General features: G+C 53.4%; 1 protein-coding gene across 7 annotated transcripts in view; it reads right to left on the bottom strand.

Moving 5' to 3' along the window:
* Positions 1–3,720: 3,720 nt before the first annotated feature.
* The window catches only part of FNBP1 (formin binding protein 1), a 140,297-nt gene continuing 123,713 nt past the window's right edge, over positions 3,721–20,304 (bottom strand). For 3 of the 7 annotated variants that reach the window (XM_042963676.1, XM_042963672.1, XM_042963679.1), the window contains 5 exons: positions 18,998–19,107; positions 13,906–14,038; positions 12,480–12,601; positions 12,048–12,187; positions 7,698–10,372 (listed from right to left, as the gene is read on the bottom strand). In XM_042963676.1, coding sequence (XP_042819610.1) covers positions 10,197–10,372; positions 12,048–12,187; positions 12,480–12,601; positions 13,906–14,038; positions 18,998–19,107 — 681 coding nt within the window. In that variant the 3' untranslated portion in view covers positions 7,698–10,196. Of the gene's footprint in view, positions 6,801–7,697; positions 10,373–12,047; positions 12,188–12,479; positions 12,602–13,905; positions 14,039–18,997; positions 19,109–20,304 lie in introns of those variants that run through there. The other 4 variants (XM_042963677.1, XM_042963673.1, XM_042963674.1 and 1 more) reach the window with 3 other exon arrangements.

Below are 20,304 nucleotides of genomic sequence, written 5' to 3' on the forward strand. Positions count from 1 at the left end.
GCCCACGCTGTTGTCTGTGCGTCCGCGCGGGGGGTGTAGGGGGGGTGCGGAGCCGGGGTGGTCGGCGTCACCGATAACTGTGCCAGAGGGGCCTCCGCGTGGAGGCCTCTGGACCAGGGTCTGGAAGCCGCGGGAGCGGAAGAGGAAGAGGAGTCTGCCGGCCTTTCCCCGGCCGCGTAGAGAAGCAGGGGCGGGGACCGGGGAGGGGGGGCCGGGGGTGTCGAGGCCCCGCATCCCACAGGCCGGTCCCCTCCCGGCGCCGTGCCCTGGCCACTCCGAGTAACCCCGCACCGAGCAGGGGCCGCCCTCGCTGGGCCGGGCAAGGCCGCCTCGCGGCCCCGGGGACCTTTCCCTCGGCGCACGGCCGACATTGTGCCGGCGTCACTGCATCGCGGTGGCCGGTGTCCAGCTCCCTGACGTTTAGTGACGCTCGTGTTTTATTCGCCCCACGGTTTGGGGTGGTTTTGTTGCTACTCCCTGGGGTCTGGTGGGGAGAGAAGAATTGGCGGCTTTTATGTGTTAACTTGAAACACACATGCTCGTGAGATCCCCTCACACGTGAGTGTGCAGAAGCGTGTTCAGCGCCGAGAACGGGTCCTCGGTGTCACCATCACCGGTCCCCACGGACTGCTGTGGGTCCCTCCTGAGCACGCCTGCCACCTCGCCCCACCCCAGAGGTAGCCCCTGGCCTCCGTGGCCGCGTGCGTCTGTGTCTAAGCAGTATCTTTAGCTTTGCTCGCATTGGAACGTCGTCTACACAGAATTCCCATGGTGCAGATTGCACGACTGGCTTTTCTTGCTTACCTTGGAGGATGAGAGAGAACCAGTTCTGCTGATTCGGAGTTTTGGAGACAGTCACTGGACTACAGGAAGGTGGGGGAGAGACTGGGAGGTACCACTGGGCCTTAAAATGCTTTACATCTTCCCTCGAAGCACCAGGCTTTGGGACGCTGGGCTGGTTCAGTCCGTTCAGCGTCCGTCTCTTGGTTTCGGCTCAGGTCATGATCTCACGGTTCGTGAGACTGTGCCCCGAGTTAGGCTCTGCGCTGACAGCGTGGAACCTGCTGTCTCCACCTGTGGATTCTCTCTCTCTCCCTCTCTCTGCCCCTCCCCCGCTTACACACAGGCACTCTCTCTCTCCAAATAAATAATCTGAAAAAGAAACACCAGGTTTTAAGTGGCTCGGCCAACCTTAGGTGCTGGAATCCGGAGACAAAAGAGGAGACCGTGGATGTTCACCCCGCGGACTGCGGACTGAATGGGGACAGGAAGCAACCACCGGGCAGCAGGGGAGGCCCCTTCCTGTCTTTCCCTCCTGCCGGCTCCCCCCCCCCCCCCCCCCCCCCCCCCCCCCCCGCCGTCGGGCTGCTCCCTTAGGCTGGGACTGGGCCTCACTCCAGCAGCACCTTTTAGAGGAGCCAGAGCCACGGCCCGGCCGGGGAGTGTGCGGTTGCCGTCCCATCTGCCCGTGCTTCTCACAAACCCGCCTTCGCAAATACACGGGCAAGGCGCGGGCCACCCAGGAAGTGTGGCTTCCCACCTTCGTGCCCGTTGCAATTCCACACAAACAAGCCTGTGAGTCTCCCCCCACCTCATTTTGAGCCCCCACAGAGCCTTGAGGGAAGCCAGTGGTGTTTTGGAATGGGGCCTCCCTCTGGCTGGTTTCCGTGCAGGAGAGGAGCGTCACTGCGGGGAAGGAGCAGGTGCGGGAGACACGAACGCCCTCCGGGGGAGCTGTGGGAAGCGCAGTCCGAGCTGTGGACCAGGTGCCTTCTGGAAAGCTGTCCCAGGGGCGTGTTAGGATGCTGTCTCCAGCCCTTCCCGGGATCTGACCCCAGTGAGCAGCCTGGTGTCTGGTGAGTGGGAGCGGGCACAGGCTGGCCTGGGGGCAGTGAGAGGGTGTGCACGCTGCCGGGGCGCCCAACCCCCCCCCCTCCCCCCGCACCAGGCAGGATGCTGCCCGGGATCCTTCCGGCCCCTGCTGCTTCCTTCCGGGGCCAAAGAGCTGATGAAGAGAAGATCCCTGTGTTTTCTTCCACACCTTAAAAAATAAAAACAATGAGGGGCGCCTGGGTGGCTCCGACGGTTAAGCGTCCGACTTCAGCTCAGGTCATGATCTCGCGGTCTGTGAGTTCGAGCCCCGCGTCGGGCTCTGTGCTGACAGCCTGGAGCCTGCTTCGGATTCTGTGTCCCCCCCCGCCCCCCGTCTCTCCGCCCCGCTCATGCTCTGTCTCTGTCTCTCAATAATAAATAAATGTTTTTTAAAAATGGGAAAAAATTAGAAAACACAAACAATGAAATAGATAATAAACCAGGGCCTCATGGCTGTAAACAGCTCCCGACACACCCAAGGGTCGCTTCACAGACTTCACACTTTAATCCCTGGTCTGAGAGGGTGCTGGCCACAGGCTTTCTGCCTCGGAAAAGAGCAGCAGGGGCCAGGGAGGGAAGGGGAGGCCTCCTCCAGCGGGGGACAGGACTTGCCCGCGGCTCAGCGCACGGGGACGCGCGTCCCAGGAAGCTAGGCTGGCCTCCCTCCTTCAGCCCCGGTTCAGAGCTGGATCTCCAGGCTGTCCCGTGGGGCGGACTCCAGGGATCTCTTTTGCTTTAATAAAAGAGAGAGAGAGAGAGACCCTCGAGCCCCGCTGGCTCAGCCCACCTCCATCGTATTGCCCGTACCGGGTCCCCCGCCAGGGGGCGTCCTTCCCCTGACGCGCTGACCCCCTCTCCCGCTAGGGGTCGCCCCCGCCTCTGCGACCGCGCTGCCGGGCCTGGGTGCGGCCGGCGCCGGGGAGGCCGGGGGAGGCCGGGGGAGGCCCCCACCCGCCCGGAGAGGCCCGGCCCTGCCCCCGCAGACTCCCGGCCCCAGCGGGGCAGCCTGACCGACGGGTCCGCTGCCTCCTGAGTCAGGAGCTCCGGCTTTAAAGTCCAGTCACACCGGGGTTGGGGGAGGAGGCCAAGGCCCCAGGGAGGGCCGGCCTCTTATTGGTGGCCTCGCCTCCCACCCGGCAGCCGCTTGGCGCCGGCGAGGCTGCCCCTGCTCACGCTCCGCGGTGCTGTTTCCCTCCCTCCCGAGAATGTTCTCCGAACATGGCTCGGAGGAGCCTTAGGGCCCCAAGAGGTGTGGGCACAAACCGCTGTACCTCCCCCCGCAGAGCCTGGGGCCGGATTCTCTGCGCCGGTAGGGACCCGGCCTCCCGCCGCGCACATCCTGTGCGTGCAGGCCTGGGCCTCCACCCTGCGATGTCGCACGCCGTCTGCGGCCCCACAGAAGCCAAACTAGCCAGGGGGTGGGTCCGGGCACTTGCACCTGACACAGCAGAGCGTCAGTGAACCAACGGCAAACTTGCCCCATTTTCCCAGCCCCCCCTCCCCCCCCACTCCTACCATAGGATCCCTGAAAACCTGTAGCTGCCAAGTGCATGAAAGACAAACTTCCTGCTCCTAAGGAGCCTCCCCAGATCCCTGGACTGAATCAACTTGAATCTCTCATCACAATGTCCCCGACAGGCAGCTTTTCCCCCAGCGGGTGGGGGGGTGGTCAGAGCGAGCCCGGCCCCCCAGTCTCGACGGCTACGTGACTCGTCTTGGGTTCACACAGTAAATCAGCGAGGTGCGGACGGGCCCAGCCGCCTCCGCCCCCCAGCGCAGGGGCCCTGCCTGCTTCCGTGACCCGGGTCACCCCGCCAGTACAACAAAAACAGTCCCGTGACAACGTAACAGAGGTTATACTTTTATTTAACATTTAAGAGGGTTAACGTATAGTTACAAGGTCAATATAAGCCTTCCAATGGAAGCACTTTATTTGGTTTAATTCCATCTCCAGAGACAAATGGGCAGTTCCAGAACCTTCACAATGGCAATGGGCCGTTACAACACTTGACATGCCTCCAAAGCTTAGAATTAGTGCCACGCGCACAGATAAACTAAAAAGTTTAAAGGTGCTCAACGTCAGGTTAAAATAGAATTTTGGATCACTCTCTAAAGAAGTTTTTTTTTTTTGTTTTTGTTTTTTTTAATGATAGAAGCACACGAGGCAGAGGCATGAGGAAGTATGAAACCAAGATTTCTGGAAAAATACTTAGCATCGATGTAACATTTTTTTTTTCCCCCACATTCAGTAAACTTTCTCCTGTAATTACGGAAGTCACCAGAAAGCATTAGGGGGCCCCTGTGCTACAGCTCATCTGGCCTGAGCCTCACAGCCTGGAAGCTTCGAGGCGAGCGCCATCAAAATCCAAAGGAAAATCCCATTACGGCTTTCCATACCTTTTTATCCTGCAAAGGAAAAACGGGGTAAATGACAAGTTCCTGTCTTTCGTTTCGTTTTTAGGTCATTGTCAGGGCAGGCTCCTTAAAACTTAGTCATTCTTACGACAACAGTATTCTAGCATCGGCAGGGAAACCACAGGCATCGGGGGTGCGGGGCGGGGAGGCCGGGAAGCAGGTCGGAAATTCCGCGTCTCTACCCTACGTGAACTGGTCCGTACGAATAGATAGATGAGCTCCCAGTAGGACTCCCAGAGTGAACGATACGTCTCAACTATCACATAATAACTTATTTCCTTTGATGAGCTCGGCCTCACAGCGCAAACCCCACGCCGAACACTGAGAAGTGCTTACGATGCATTCTTTTTTGGACGCAGGTGGTACAGAAGGAAAGAAGGGGCGGGGGGGAGAGGAAGGCGCAGGGGGTACAAGATACGAGTATATTCTATATCGGGTTTAACAGACATGAAAAGGACACATCACTGCAGCTTCTACCGTATCCCCTATGTTGCGAGAAATGAATCTGTTCTGCCCCGGGATGGGAAAGATGCAATGCGCATGCGTTACCGAGGCTCTCAACTCGATTTTAAAAACCATTAGCATCTTCTGTGGGGTGGAGAGTGGTCAGCTTGGCCTGGTGAGATTCAGAAGTTCCTGGGGACACCTGGTGACCCGGCGGCTGCAGAAGCCGCCCGTGGAGCCCCCGGGGCCGCCCGGACTAACCACGCACCGGTAGGTTTGCAGGGACGCAGGGGAGCCCCGCCCCCCCCCTTTGCCCTTTGGCCGCCTGGCTTCCGGGTCACGTGCCAAGCCGGCCCTCTCGCGAGACTGAGGAGTCGGCCACGGGTGCGCCGCCACCGTGGGGACCGGAGGCCTGCCGCCAACGTAGCAGCCTCGCGACAGCCAGTGGCCGCAGCCTCTCCGGCAGGTGATCGTCAAGCCAAGGGCGTAGCCCCCTTTAGGGACAGACAGACAGAAGGACAGAGAGACAGAAGGGGGGCGGCTCATGCTCTCTCGCTGGCTCGCCTTTAAACCCAAAGCGACTTCGGTTCACTTGCTCAACCCCGGGCGTTTGCTTGCTGGAAGTTTCTAGTCGCCGAGCCGCTCTGAGGGAGGCGTCTGGTCAACCCCGGTTTGCTGAGAGGAGCCATCTTTGGGGCCGCTGGACACAGGCCCAAGCCCCTTAGCACCTGCCCGTTTCTGTCCCTGTCCCTGTCCCTTCGGCTCCCAGAAGACACCCTGGTCTTAGATTCGTAAACGTCGAGAAAAATTGAGGAGGTTCGAGGTGACCGCCTAGTTACCAAAAGCCAAACGAGACGAGAAAGAGGCCCGATTTCCTTCTTGGGCTTCGGATGGGGTCTCGTCCACAGACACTCCCAGCCAGTGATTTCTCCCGACTGTTTCTGCACCAGAAAAGAAGGAACGCTGCGCTGCTCTAAGGCATGAGTGGCCACAGGCTACATGGCCTCACGTTGTCCCCGAGGATCCGCAAGGGGCGGGCAACCTAGCTCCAGAGGCAAACGCAGTCCAGTCTCCGTGGCCTGCAGAACACGTGAGAACACACAGAAGCCGGAGCCACGGGCAGCACAGGGTCTTTGGTGAGGAAAGCGCCAAAATCCTAAGACGCACATCTCGGAATTCATGGAAAGACGGGAATTCTCGCCCTGCGACCAGCTAACGCCGAGGCGAGACCCTCGTTCGTAAAGCGCCAGGGTCCACAGCGCTCATTAATGAGACGACAGGGAGAAGGCGGGTGGACGCAGGCTTTTGTGCGCGGCCCCCGGGCTGGAATAGGACGTCCAGTCCAGACCTTTCCGGGCCACTGAGCACGGGCCCCAGATAAAAACACGTGTGTACTGAGCGTGCACGGAGAGGGGGGGGTGCGCGCGTGCATGCATGTGCGTGCCCCCGTGGCCACCGTGGGCGCGCTCGGGCCATGACATGTTGCAAGGGCCAGTGTTTGGGGCGAGGTGAGGACCCATAACCAGAAAAGGACCACTGAATACTCAACAGACTCGGGACACGGGAACACGTCAGTGACATTCGGGCGCTCAGTTCACCTGGTGCGCACCTGGCCTTCCTCGTCCAGATTTTGTTAGTCTCCCGGGCAGGGCGGGGGGAGGCGACCAGTGGCAAAGTTTTCACGAAAGGCACAGTGTGAACCATGGACGGGCCAGGATGCTCCAGGTAGACTGAGGGCCGAGGCGGGAGCCCGGGGAGGAGGGAACACGTGTCTAGCTGCCTTCCGTGGCCCTTTGTGTGTGGTGGGGACAGGGACAGACCTGCTCCCCGCAGAGGTGGCCGGACTGGGCCACGGAAGGAGCCGGGCCACGAGGGGCATGCTGTCGAAAGGAAAGAAAAAGAAAAAGGCAAGCAGCTACGTGGCAGGGGGGGGCGGGGTGGGGAGGGGAATGTCACTTCAGGCTGAGATGTCCAGGGCCACGGTCCAGCCCAGCACGGGCGCCCAGGCCTGTGGAGACAAGCAGACCGGAGGGTTTCTCCTGGGAAGGCTCCCCGAGGCCTCTAGGAATCTACAACACAAAAAGACAGAAAGAAAAAGACGGTTTAGAGGAAGGCAGGCGGTCAGGGGGGGCCACTCTGTTTCCCAGAATGCACCACCCGGGAGGGGGGACAGCTTCAGAACAGTGGGGCTGTCACCACAGGGCACGTCTGAGATAAGGAACTTTCACGGTTTCACTTCCCACTTTCCCTGGGGAACCCGCCTTCCCTTCAGGGGTGAACAGAGGCCCGCATGGGAGACGCTGCCCCCACCCGCCCCGACCCCCTCTTTCTAAGGGGGGAAAAAAAAAATGTGACCAGGTTCCCAGGAGGGCGCGAGGCATTTCAAGGCCCGGTTCTGGATTCTGTCCCCGGCTGACACTCTCTGTGCTTTACAAAAGCGTACAATCTTGGCGAGAAAAGGAAAACCCGTCACTTTAATGTTGACTCAGCAATGAACAGTGAGAGTTCTTCATCTTGAGGGGGCAGAGGAGGAGAGAGGCGGATTCTGGAAGCCCTCAGGAGCACACAGGGCAAGAAACAGAGAAGGTGGCATCATTTTAAAGGGTGGGGGCGGGGAAGGGCAGAATTTTTAAAAAGCATTTGGCCGGAAAAGTTCCCCGTTACTGAAGACAAAAGAGTTAAACACCCGTATTACACAGAATAATTTTCTCGGAAAGGTGAAGAATCACTTAAAATACACAACACTGAGAAAAATACGTTTATTAGAGAGGCAGATACGAGGGTACAGCTGAAAGGTGCCAGACAGATTCGTTTCTTTTAGGGTAAGGAGAGCGAGACAATCATGTTGGCCGCATTCAAACAAAACTTACTCAGAGCCCCAGTGTCTACAATAAACTCAAGTGAGGAGGCAGCCGGCAGGGGGACCTAATCCTTCTGGCTTCCCCAGCGGTTACAAAAACAAAAAAGGTCATTAGGCAGCAGAATCACCAATAAAACAAACAGACAAAAGAGTAAAACGGTAAAACAACGAATTCAAGGCATCCTTTTAGTTCTTAGCATCCTTTTAGTTCTTAAATTGCAGTATATACAAATATAGTGGGGGTGGGTCGGTGGGGGGGGGAGGGGATTACGGGCATATTTAACAGAAAGCAATTAAAAAAAAAAAAACCATAAAAGAAGGTAAGTCACAATCCAACTGACCCATTGGACGCTCCTCTAGTCTAAATATTTTGGCAATCGTTAAATAGTCACATAGATCACACACACAGACACACACACACACACACACACAAGTGCACAGGCACACAACAGCTGCTTTGAGTTCTGGGCGTCAGGAAGCAGCAGTCCACAGGCTGGGATGGGTTTGCTGGGGGGGGGGAGGGGGAGGGTGTTCTTGGGGGTCCCGACCAGATTTAGAAACCAGGTGGGGAAGTCCGGCCCCTACGTATACACTAGTCACCTCTAAGTGTGCCTCTAAAATAGGAGAAAACTTCATGAACAAGCTGAGACTTGTGTTCTATTGTAGCAGATTAACTGAGCAAGTGGAAACCAGAGTCTACACTCTGGGCAGAAATGGGCATCCTGATTCTTTGAGAATCGTTGCGGGATTTCTTCTAACACCCGGGGCTGCGCTGACCGGCCTAAACGGGAGCTACAAAGTGTCACTGCGTTGTCCCCGATCCTGTGGCGGCCTCTGCTAGGGGCCCGGGGCACACAGCTGCAAATCGTGATCATTTCATTTACACGCCCAAACCGGCCGCCAGACCCCCCGCAAACCAACTGAGCCATCTTCTGAATCAAAGCTGCACAACCATAAGGGGGAAAAAACAAACAAAAAAAAAGAATTCATGCCCTGTCATACTTCCCAAGGGAGGCTTCAAAAGGCTAACGTTGTCTTGGCCATTTTAAGACTTCTTCAATGTTTAATTTGCTTCCTGCAAGCAGTTCATCGTCCGGAAATGAGTCCAGCAGCGGACAGAAAGCTTGGATTTTAGTATCTCGGGTCTCCCGTGCGCTTGGGTCCGTGCCTTCTGCTAGAATGTGCAGCAAAAGCACTGCTGTCTCCTGCCAGGTGCTGCCCCCACCCAGGAGCTGTGGTTGCTTTTCAGATCAGCCTTATTTATTATGAAAATTTTTTTGGTAAAGTCAGCTGTAAATTGACTCGAGCTTATAAAAGGAGCTCACAACGTAAAAACCAGGAGCCGATTTCCCACTTAAAAGTAGGAAAGACACGAAATGGTTTTCGAAGCCAAATAAAAGGAAAATCTCAACCTGACCCCTTTATTCTGAGCTGGTTCTCTGGGCTCTCAGGGTAGATTCTTGAAATGGGGACAAGCACTGGGCTCGGTACCCGTCTATGCATGTGATCAATTTCACTACCCATCTTGCCAATTTAAAAAATGCAAATCCCCTTGTGACCCAGATTCCTTTCAAGACGGTGAAACGCTTTATTTTACTCCGGCCATGGTTAATTATACAAAACAAGCGAGCAATTCTCAAACAGTTGTCCGTAAATTCATATTTTGGGTCTTAAAGAATGCCAGGGATTAAAATAAAACAAAACACCTTTGAAAAGTGATTAGCCGGGGTCTGCGTGTAAGAGGCAGCTGGTGGCGAACCAGGTTCTATTTATGGCCCCACCTGGGGGAGCGTGAGCTGCCTACGGCCCCCGCTTGCCACAAAGGCTCCAACAGAAATGCACTGATTTTTGTTAAGTTATCTGAACAGCACCAGGGCTCGGGTGGTCTGATGGCAAAGTCAACTGGTTAATCGTTCACCGAGCTTTTCCGGGTTTTAGTGGGTTGTCTGGGATCACGCAGCCGTGACAGGCTCATCACAAGAAACCAATCGCGATCTTAAACGTGTTTAAGGAAAAAAGACACACTTTTTAGTACCAACATAGGAATCTCCTCACTCTTTCCTCCAGGAGGGGGAGGTTTTATTTCTGACTTCTTCCAAAGCGGACGACTGCAAGAGCGAACTGACCAACTTGCGGAGTTCAATGTGTTAAGTTACAAAACGGAACGTCCTAGGGCAGTTCAAGGGGACACAGATGCTACAAACAGGAGGGCTGAGGTCTCACGGCACCCCTCTGACGCGCGTGGACGTTTTAAACTCAGAAACGTCGACTAGAAGCTAGAAGGGCAACTTTGTTTTTCTGGATGCCTACAGGTAACTGCCAGAGGAAGGACTGTTTGTGGATTGCAAATGACAGCATCGTAAGGGGGCAGTTGGAAGCTTTCCACATAATATTTCATTAGCGAGTGAAACTTGATTATCGTCAAAACTAGCCAGGGAAGGCCGGGTGTGAGACGCCTACATGCCCACCGCGCCCGGCCCAACGACAACACGCACGCGGGTGTCCTCCATCGAGACTTTGAAGGACTGCCTGTCACCGTCATAGTTGTGGAGCGAGACAACGCCAACTTTTTTTAAGTTTTTTTTTTTTTTTTTTAAAGTTGTTATTAAATATAAGTCTTAGCACCTTTGGCATTTTTGTCCAAATAGACTTCGACGTACGAAGTGGGGACATAACCCTCTTCTTCGTTCCTCCGGATGCGGGTCCACCCGTCACCTTTGTCTTCCTCTATAACGTACAGCGTTTCTCCTTCCACTACTGAAATGGTTCCTTCATTCTGCCCTGGGGAAGCAAGATCAAGAGTATTTTAGGCTTCTCGCGGCATCCTGGTGGGGCACACAGGGGAGCCCGGCCGTGAAGAAAGGACAGCCAGCAACAGAGGCACCCACCCCCTCGCCCGTTGCCCTCCAAGGCCTCCTCCCTCGCAGAAGCTTCTAGGCCCTCCCCCCAAGGCCCTTCTCCAGTTCCTCCTGGGAGGGCGAAGCCAGGGGAAGCCAGGTGTCTCCCCGGGGAAGGGCAGGAGGGATCTTTGCGCCGTTCTTCCTCTCTCTTACGGACAACAAAGTCCCAAGGCTTTGATGACCCCTTTTCAGACGACATCCCTACTTCTCTTTCTCCCTTTCTGGTTCTTGTCTGGAGCGAAGGTTCCACTTCTCCCTGCGATCTGCGTCCACCTCCCTGTTGCCCTGGCACCTGAACCGCCGGGCTCACGGTTATGTTATTATTACAAATAATACAAATCCCAAACCACGACTTCCTCCTCCTGCCTTCCCACTTCAGGGGGACCCCAGGAAGGCACCTTCGGGACCCCTCTCCGCTTTCCTCCCCCTCTTCGTTCCCCGCTTCCCATCAGCCAGGAGTCTGAGCGGTTGGCTGACCGCGGCATCTCGGTGCCCACTCTCGAATCGCGGTCCCCAAGACCGTTTGCGGGAGACAGTTGCCAAAAGTCTAGCCCCCACGGCTCAAACAGCGTTCTGAGCGCAGACTGTCTGGGGCGCTGTTTACAGGGGGTGCCGTAGGGGTGGGGCCGAGGTGTGGGAAGGAGGCAACATCGGCAACATTTAACCTGGTGCTTTCTTGTCACTATCAACATTTGGTCTGTGGCAAGGGAATCTGTAAGATCCCTTCGTTCCAGGGCTTCCCCAAACCAACCCGAGCTCGGATGGCTTCTTCCACAGCATCCTCGTTAGCTTTCTACAGGACATCGTTCTGGCAACGCTAGGCTAGTCTTTCTAACCCTCCGTCCCTGTTCTCTGATTGGTCCTGCACATGTGACAGTAAAGATCCTAAGGTACCAACACCCTGCTCAAATGCTTTCAATAGCTCCTCCGTTATTGCCAAGTCAGATCCAAACGCTGCTCTTACCCCCGGCCCCCCGCACAGGTACCACTTTCTCGTCTCAGATTCCCCTATTCCTAAGACCTCTCAGCTCCAGCCGCACGAGCCCATGCTTTCCTTCCCTCCTTCCCTCCGATGTACAGCAGCCTGGAGGGTTCTCTGAGTTCTCTTAAGGATGGGATCTCACCTCCCCCCCCCCCCCCAGAGTGATGTCCCCCTGTCACTCTGTACCCCTCTTCTGGTAAACGAATGTGTCTGCTCTCTGATCTCCGGGGGCGGATGCCAAGCCACACCCACCCACATCCCCGCCCCCCCCCCCCCCCCCCCCCCGCCCCCGGGGCCTTTCCAAGACAGGGGCTCCAGAAATACTGGAAGGACGGATGAAAAATCATCATCATCCCACACTGCCTGCTGCAAGTAAACTCCACCAAAGCTGTTCGGTTGTGCGGACCGAAGGGCAAACTATACAGCAGTCAGCCACGTGATGATGACGATGACGACGGCAACTCTGAGCAGAACGAATCTTCTAGAAAGATCTAGAAGGCTTCAGAAGAAGGTCCGGTCACAGCAGGAGGAGGGACAGCGTGTGCAAGCGGGGAACCCCGTGGGCCCATGTCACCTTCGAACGTGTAGAGGGCTTTGCAAGTCCCGATGGCAGGCAGGGGCTCCTCATCATCAAACTCGTCGTCGAAATCCGTGGCCAGCACCTTCACCTCACTCTCCTGACTCTGCTCCTCCGTGTAACTGCCATCCGGGCTGCTCAAGAAAGCAAAGCACACAGCAACTATAGCGACCGACCCCGGTGAGGGCTCAGACTCTGCCACCGTGCGAGCAACGTGCTTGCACACACGCCCCCCCCCCCCCCGTCCCCCGCTAACGAACACCATCTCGGGTCACCCCGCCCGTCCATCCCCGCCCCACGCGGCATCAGGGACCCGAGTCGTGGCGAAAGGGCAGCTCAGGCCTCACGGGCGCTTTGGTGTCAGGAAACGACCTTACGCTCCTTTCCAGCCTCCAGAATCGGGAAGCGAACACAAGGGAGATACTGTACCTCTCGCGGTCCTGAGCGCAGTTGTTGACCGTGGTCGGGTTCTGGGCCTCGTACATTCCGCTCTGGCGCCGGGCCTGATCGCTGCGCGCTGGCAGCCTGCCTTCCACCTCGGCCAGCCAGGCCTGCGAGCAAGAGTGACGAAAGGCCCTGGTCTGAGCTCAGCTCAGGGCCCGACCGTGGAGTCCTAAGGCCCCACGCTGGGGTTGCCCGATGGTCACTGAAGCTGAGACTCCAGAAGGACTCCATGGGGGGGAGGGGTGGCGACGGCGGGGGGGGGGGGGGGTGTCCCTCCAGTGTATTTGCACCTGGCTGTACCACCGCTTCTAGCTCGTCTCACCTCGGAGACGTAGAAGCAAAGGCACTGAGGCAGCTGTGACAATGGGGCGGAAAGAACACGGGACCGGACCGCGTCACACTCTCGGGCTTTTTGCAAACAGCCGTGTGGTTTCAGATGCGTTACTTCCAGTTCCTTCTGGTTCCAAAATTCTGTGACCTCGAGGTCACACGGGGAAACAGGAGGATCCTGCCCCACGTAAGCAGTGACTCAGTTTGAAAGCCACGCTTCCTTTTTTTGGGGAGGATCACTCTCTTGAATAGGGAAGAAACGTACATATAGGAAATCTGAAGTAGAAAAAATTGCCCTCGGCGACATTTGAAACAGGGTAAGAGAGGGGCGAGAATGAAAGTGATCAGAAAAGGACATTTCTAGGCTCTAGAAACTCAAAAACAGTACCAAATGATGGATGGGCTCCAGGAAGAATTTTAAAAACGCCCCCGTTGACCCTTCGTGGCTGCAAATCACCTATTCTGACCGGAACGATCGGTTACTAATGTATCTTTCCGTGTTTTGTAGCCTTCACGTTTGGGGGCAAAAGAAGCCTTTGGGTGCTCCTCTCTCGGTCCTTGAAACATTTATTATTTGTATTTCCCACTCACTTCTGATCTGTGTCTCCTCCCGGTGTTCACAGACATAACCCTTTAATAATGGGGCCTTTGAAAGAACAATAACACATTGGAATTGATTTTTTTTTTTTTTAAGTTTTTTTGATTCCGGGCGGTGTCGGACGATTACATTCTTCCAGTTGTTTCCATGACCAACAGAAAATGAAGCAGGATCAACTAAGGGAGGCACTTCTGGAAAAGCACTGTGGATCCCAATACGACTCTGATCGGCATCGGCTTTAGGAGACACAACGGACCGAGGGCGTGCTGAGGGGCAGGACGCTCAGTGCACGACCATTTCCTCTTACGACAACTCGAGACCCACCCCTTGAGACCCACCCCGACACCTCTGGCTGAATCTCCAGCCGGTGCCAGACGCTCTGTGACCGCGCCCCCCCCACCCCCACCCCGCCCCTCCCTCTGTTTCTGTCTTTTTCTTTTTTTTTTTTTTCAACAGAGCTTTTCAACCCCAGCTTTTTCATACCTCAAATTTCTGGGCTTCTAGCCGCAGTTTGTCTATATTTTGGCTGACTTCTGTTAATTTGTGATCCAGGCTGGCTGGGTCTCCCATCTGAGGATTCTTTAGGTAAACATCTTTCATTTTTGTTATGGCATCTCTGGAGGGGGGGTGGAAAAAAAACCAAGAATGAGCAGAACACGGTGAAAGGTGAATGTCACGAGCTAAGTGTATTCTCCTGACGCCCTGGGAACCGTGTGAAGGTTAAGCAGGGGAAGATCGGGTAACGTCTGGGTTGGGGGGGGGGGGGAGCATCGGGGCTTCCTTTCCTTCTTTAAAACTGTAAGAATTCCGCTACCCAGGCCTGTGTCATCCAGAGACGGTTATTAAACTCTCAGTCGCCTCTTCTGAATGCTACCTGGTGTCTCCCCATTGCCTTTAGCCGTTGAGAAACGTGAATCAATCCTGACCCCTCCCCTTGCCCCAAACGACAATAAAACCAAAGCAAACCCAGAGATTTCCTTGTGCGCATCCTTCACGCAAGCCAAAGCGACAGCTGGCATCCTGGGTCCTGCGGGGCTGTCGTTCGCTCACCCCGTGGAGAAGCACAGTTAACTGCTTTGGAAATTTTCCTACACACCCCTTTCAGCTATTAAGAAACCAGATCCATCCAGTTGGTATCCATGACGAGAGCAGCCGAGCCTCAAAGCTGCATACAGCAAGATCCCACCCCCTTCCTGAAGTCAGGTGTCGGAGGCCCGCCCACAGCAGCCTGAGTAAGGGATCCCCAAGCTGGGGTTATCTCTAGGACCACAGAGCCCTCTTAATTTGAACTCTGGCTTCAAGGAACCTTCGGAGGGGGTCAAGATGTTAAAAAGTTTAGGGGCGCCTGGGTGGCTCGGTCGGTTGAGCATCCAACTCTTGATTTCGGCTCCGGCCACGATCTCGCGGTTCGTGAGTTCGAGCCCCGCGTCGGGCTCTGCGCTGACAGCCCGGAGCCTGGAGCCTGCTTCGGATTCTGTGTCTCCCTCTCCCGCGCCCCAAAATAAATACACATTAACAAATTTTTTCAAAAAGACGTTAAAAGCTTAACCCAAGTGACTCTGCAGGTGGTAGCGGCCAACTTCCAGGAGCTTCCGTAAAAGACACTCCACACCCATCATACGACATCAGACCAATGAACCAAACCCTATTCTGAGTCACGGGAAATAGTTTAAATTTTTTTTTTTTAATTTTTAATATGTATCATAAAGCTCTAAGTTTCCTTTTATGAGTATCACCTCAGTGGTAGCCCAGTAGCTGATTCGGAGAATGTGTGTTCAGGTTCAGTTCTGCTCTGTACATTTCCCAGTGCCTAGTATGACTTCGTTAGTCTCTGAGTTATTCAGAGCTACACTTCTTAATTTCTAAACTTTTGTTCTTGGTAACCAGCTTTATGTCAGGCTTCAGAGAGCACGCCTTGAATGCGGTCTCCCCTTGGACGTTTGTAGAGATTCGCTTCATGAAAACAGGATGTGCTCAACTTTTGGAAACGTTCTATGGGTGCTTGAAAAGAATGCATCCATGCAATCACTGGATAGGCGTGTCCTGGGTCAATGTGATCGATCCTATCATTTAAATATTCTGCCCTGACTGTGCTGAATCTGTTCTGTCAGTTACGGACAGAAGAGCATTAAAAAAAAAATCTCTCCCTACAATGATGTGTTTGTGTTTCTTGTACACGCTGATGTCCAAGGGTTAAGAGCAAAACCTTGTTTATGTTTTGAGGTCATCTGGTCCCACGGATTTAACTGAGCTGTTTGGTACTCGAAGTATTTATTGTTATAAAGTTGATCCTCCTTGAGCTGAATAGTTAGAGGGTTTTTTTGGCCCGAAAGTCAGTCTTCCTTCGGTCGGCACTGGCCAATCAGTGGATGACAGACCTTTTTCCATTCTTTTATTTTCAACCTTTCTGTACCTTGCGTGTTAGGGGTGCCCTGGAGCCTGCTTCAGATTCTGTGTCCCCCCCTCTCTCTCTCTGTCCCTCCTCCACCTGTGCTCTGTCTCTCAAAAATAAATAAAAATATTAAAAAAAAAAAAAAAAAGAAAAAGAAAAAGAAAAGGGGCACCTGGGTGGCTCAGTCAGTTAAGCATCTGGCTTCGGCTCAGGTCATGATCTCACGGTCTGTGAGTTCGAGCCCCGCGTCGGGCTCTGTGCTGACAGCTCAGAGCCTGGAGCCTGTTTCGGATTCTGTGTCTCCCTCTCTCTCTCTGCCCCTCCCCTGCTCGAGCTTTGTCTCCCTCTCCTCTCTCTCAAATAAACATTAAAAAATTTTTTAAATGAAATCTAGCATCAACTTTGCGCTTCTGACTAATCCTGCCTTCTTCTACACACAAATGTCAGCGGCCTGACATATGGTTTGTTCATCACTTTATCCTCAGCGCCTACGATATTTCCTTGTACACAGTACATGCTCACTAAACAGTCATTTAGTGAAGGTTTAAATGTGATTTGCCTAATTACCAGCAAGGCTGCTGGAAGGGTTAAAAGGTTAACCAGGTTCCCTGGCCATGACCCAAGTGGCAGAGGAAATTTTCTACGTAATTATTGGACAGCGTCTGATGTCATTTCGGATGCTTGAGTCCTAACTTCCTACTCTCGGACGGAACACAACTGCTCACATATTAAACGGCATGAGGCTTAACTGGCTTATACACCGATGACCCTTTCTGTATTTGGTCCCACATGTAATAAAAAGTACAGGGACGAAGTTTTCATTTCAGGAGGTGTATTTCTAATATAAAACAGCAGCGAAGGTAATTATATGTGCTGCTACATTTTATGTGGCGTAACAGGATTTATGAAACCCACCCATTTTTCAGGAGCTGTTTTACCAGAGGCAAAAAAAATAAATAAATAAACAACTACTTTTCTTTTGCATATACTTTAACTGTACTGACCTACCAATTGTTTGCTTTATGCATAACCAAATTTTATTTTTAAAAACGATTTTTTTTAATGTTTATTTTTTGAGAGAGAGAGAGAGAGAGAGAGAGACAGAGCACAAGCAGGGGGAGAGAGGGAGGCACAGAATCCAAAGCAGGCTCCCGGCTGCAAGCCATCACCTGACGCAGGGCTCGAACTCACGAACCGTGAGATCATGACCTGGGCTGAAGTCGGACGCTCAACCGACTGAGCCACCCAGGCGTCCCTGCATAACCCGATTTTAATCCCAGCTTCCATATCGTTCAAATCACACAGAGTCACTTTTTGGCTACATGCAGAGCACAAAATCTCAAGTTCAAATCTCAGATGGATCAGTGACTCGCCTAACTCACTCAGTGAGAATTTTAGAAGGTGGGAGACGATTAACAAAGTGGTTTTTCAATCGGGATTAGTAGCAAGTATCCCCTACATGATATTAAAGATGTACAGGTTATAAACGTGGGAAGCACAAGGGAAGACAGATATCAAACCTCTTCCATTTTTTTTTTTTTATGGGTACGATTCTAGGGAACTTGCAAAACAGCCCCGAAAACTGGGAACCCCGGAAGGGGAGGCAGAAGCTGGTCAAGAGTCAGCAACCGTCACCGCCCTGACGGCCGGCGGTGTGTAAGGCGTACTGTGATTTATTTTCTAGACACTGTCAATATGTTCCGTAACAAGATACGGAGACGCGGGAACCTCTGGGAGGGCTGACTGTCATTCAACCTCAGGGAGAAAAACAAGCACGTTTTGGACCCAAAGCTAGGACATGGGGCAAGGGGGAGGGGCTAGAGTCAGGCCGTGTTTCTCTTCCTCATTTGTACACGAGACTTGGCTCTGGGGCACGTGGGTGGCTCAGTGGGTTAAGCATCTAATTCTTGATCTCGGCTCAGGTCACCCTCTCAGTTTGTGAGACAAAGCCCCGTGTCAGGCTCTTCGAGGACAGTGCGGAGCCTGCTTGGGATTCTTCCTCTCTCCCTCTGTCCCTTCTCCCCCTCCTCTCTCCCTCTCGAAATAAATAAACTTAAAAAAAAAAACAAAAAACCAACCCTCAGCTATACAGTCACGATTTAAAAAAAGAAGAAGGTGGGGGGGGGATGGGTGAAGCAGGTGAAGGAGATTAAAAGCACACGGATCATGATGAACACTGCGTAAAATATGAACTGTCGAATCACCACATTGTCCACCTGAAGCCAATACGACACCGCACGTTAACTCTACTGGAATTAAAATTAAAAACCTAGAAAGAAATACAAAATTTAAGGGTTGCCTGGCTGGCTCGGCCGGGAGAGCGTGCGACTCTTGATCTCGGGGTTGTTGAGTTCAAGCGCCACGGTGGGGGTAGACATTACTTCAAAAGAAGTAAAAAAAATTTTTTTTAAATGCGGAAATATAGAAAAAAAAATAATCTTATGTATTTTGTTGCCCAAACTCAGAATAAAACCTATTTGTGAAAAGAATTCTCCTGATCGGTACTGAAGTCCTCCAGGAGACTCTCCGTGACAAAACACGCGGCCGAAATAATCACTTATGTTGAACCCATTTTAGGATTTCCTGTCTTTCCAAACTGAACCTGAATTCCTTTTTCTTTCTCTTTCTTTTCTTTTTCTTTCTTTCTTTCTTTCTCTTCCTTCCTTTCCTCTTTCTTTCTTCCTTCCTTCCTCCTTTCCTTTCTTTTTCTTTTCTTTCTTCCTTCCTTTTTCATTTTTCCTCCTTCCTCCCTTCGTCCTTCCTCTCTTTTCCTTTTCTATCTTCCTTCCTTCTTCCTTCCTTCCTTTTTCTTTTTTCTTTTTCCTCCTTCCTTCCTTTTTCTTCCTTCCTTCCTTCCTCTTTCTCTCTTCCTTCTCCTTCCTTCTTTTTCCTTTCTTCCTTCCTTCCTTCATTTTTCTTCCTTCCTTTCTTTCTCCCTTTTTTCTTCCTTCCTCCTTCCTTTTTTCCTTTCTTCCTTCCTTCCTTTTTTCTTTCTCTCTTCCTTCCTCCCTTTCTTTCTTTCTCTCTCTCTTTCTTTCGACTTTTTTTTAAGTCATCTCTACACCCAACGTGGGGGCTCGAACTCACGACCCCGAGACCGAGCGTTCGCGAGCTCCCCCCGACTGAGCCGGCCAGGCGCCCCCGAACCTGAATTTCTCAGTAAGTCACACTGCTGCACTCTACCTTTGGTCCATCTCCTTTTGAATTTCTTTATTTAATTCATCGACTTTCTGCTGCAGCTTTTTCCTTCTCTGCTCAGGCGGGAGGTTGCTGAAATCCTCTGGCGCGGCGCCCTGCAGATGCAAACATGCGTGAGCCAGCGGCAGGGCTGGAAAACAGACACCGAGCGAAGCCCGCGGGAAAGATGCCCCCAGACCCCGGGGGCCGCAGATGTCCGCATGTGTTTTCATGAAATCGGTGAAGCCCTTTCCCACGACACCCAGCTGAGTCGCAGAATCAGTGCATGCAAACCGCCAAGGAAAGTCCCACAGACCGGTTCCCGCTCCAGGCCTGCCGGCCCAGCCGCCTTCCGCCAAAGGCAGAGAGCGAGACGGCAGAAGGAGGGAGGCGAAGAAGGACCTCTGACCCCCGCGAGAATCCACGAGAAACCCATTTTGCGACAGGTTCTCCACTTGACCGCCAGGGTCGGAGGCATCGCTGAAGTCTGAAGGAAGTTTGGAGTTTCTGCTTCCTTCATAAAACACAGGGACAAGCGCCCCTGTCACCCATGTCCCGTCAAAGGCACTGCTTTCCTCCCTGATCTTTCTTCCCATTTCTGCACACAGGCGGAGGCCAAAAGTTTCCATCCCCAGCAAGTGACAGATGGGACATCTGGCTCCTCAGAGACCGTGGGTGAAAAGGACATTAAAACATATATCCTCCCACCTCCCCACCCCCCCACCCCCCACTGGACCCTTCCCTCTGAAAGTCTGGTCACGCCTTTTGACACCTAGAGGGTGACCGCAGAAAAGTCCTCGGAGAGCTCGCGCCCCGATCTCCACACCGGCTTCCCAGCGTGCAAATAAATCCATGCCAGCTGTTTCCAATCTGGCAGGAGGAGCAGATTTTGACATCTTGATCCCCCTTCAGAAACAATTCCTATCTTTCCTCCGTGCCTGCCATCTGAGCAGAAAATATCAACAGCGAGCTTCCAGACAGATGCTTACGCGTTAGAAGCTGCGGCTAGGCTGTTGGTCCCCGAGTGCTTTGACTTCAACGAGGCTGTGACCATAAAGACAGAGAAATGTATTCCACAACCAGGGAGAAGCCAAGGAATTGAAAAAGAGATCCACCCCCCCTCCCCCGCCCGCCTTGCTTTCGAGCCAATTAAACAAAGACCAGACTGGCTCGGGAGGGGGTGGAAAAGAGGGGACCCGGATAACGGAATTCCGAAATCAAGCTGAATTTGCCAAGCAGCTGATATGGTGCTTTGTGACCAAGGTTCCTTGGCTGCCTGCGACAGGATGCCAGGTTGCTGGGCTGGAAGCGTG

Source organism: Panthera tigris, chromosome D4, assembly GCF_018350195.1.
Source record: "Panthera tigris isolate Pti1 chromosome D4, P.tigris_Pti1_mat1.1, whole genome shotgun sequence".
NCBI classification, from domain to species: Eukaryota; Metazoa; Chordata; class Mammalia; order Carnivora; family Felidae; genus Panthera; species Panthera tigris.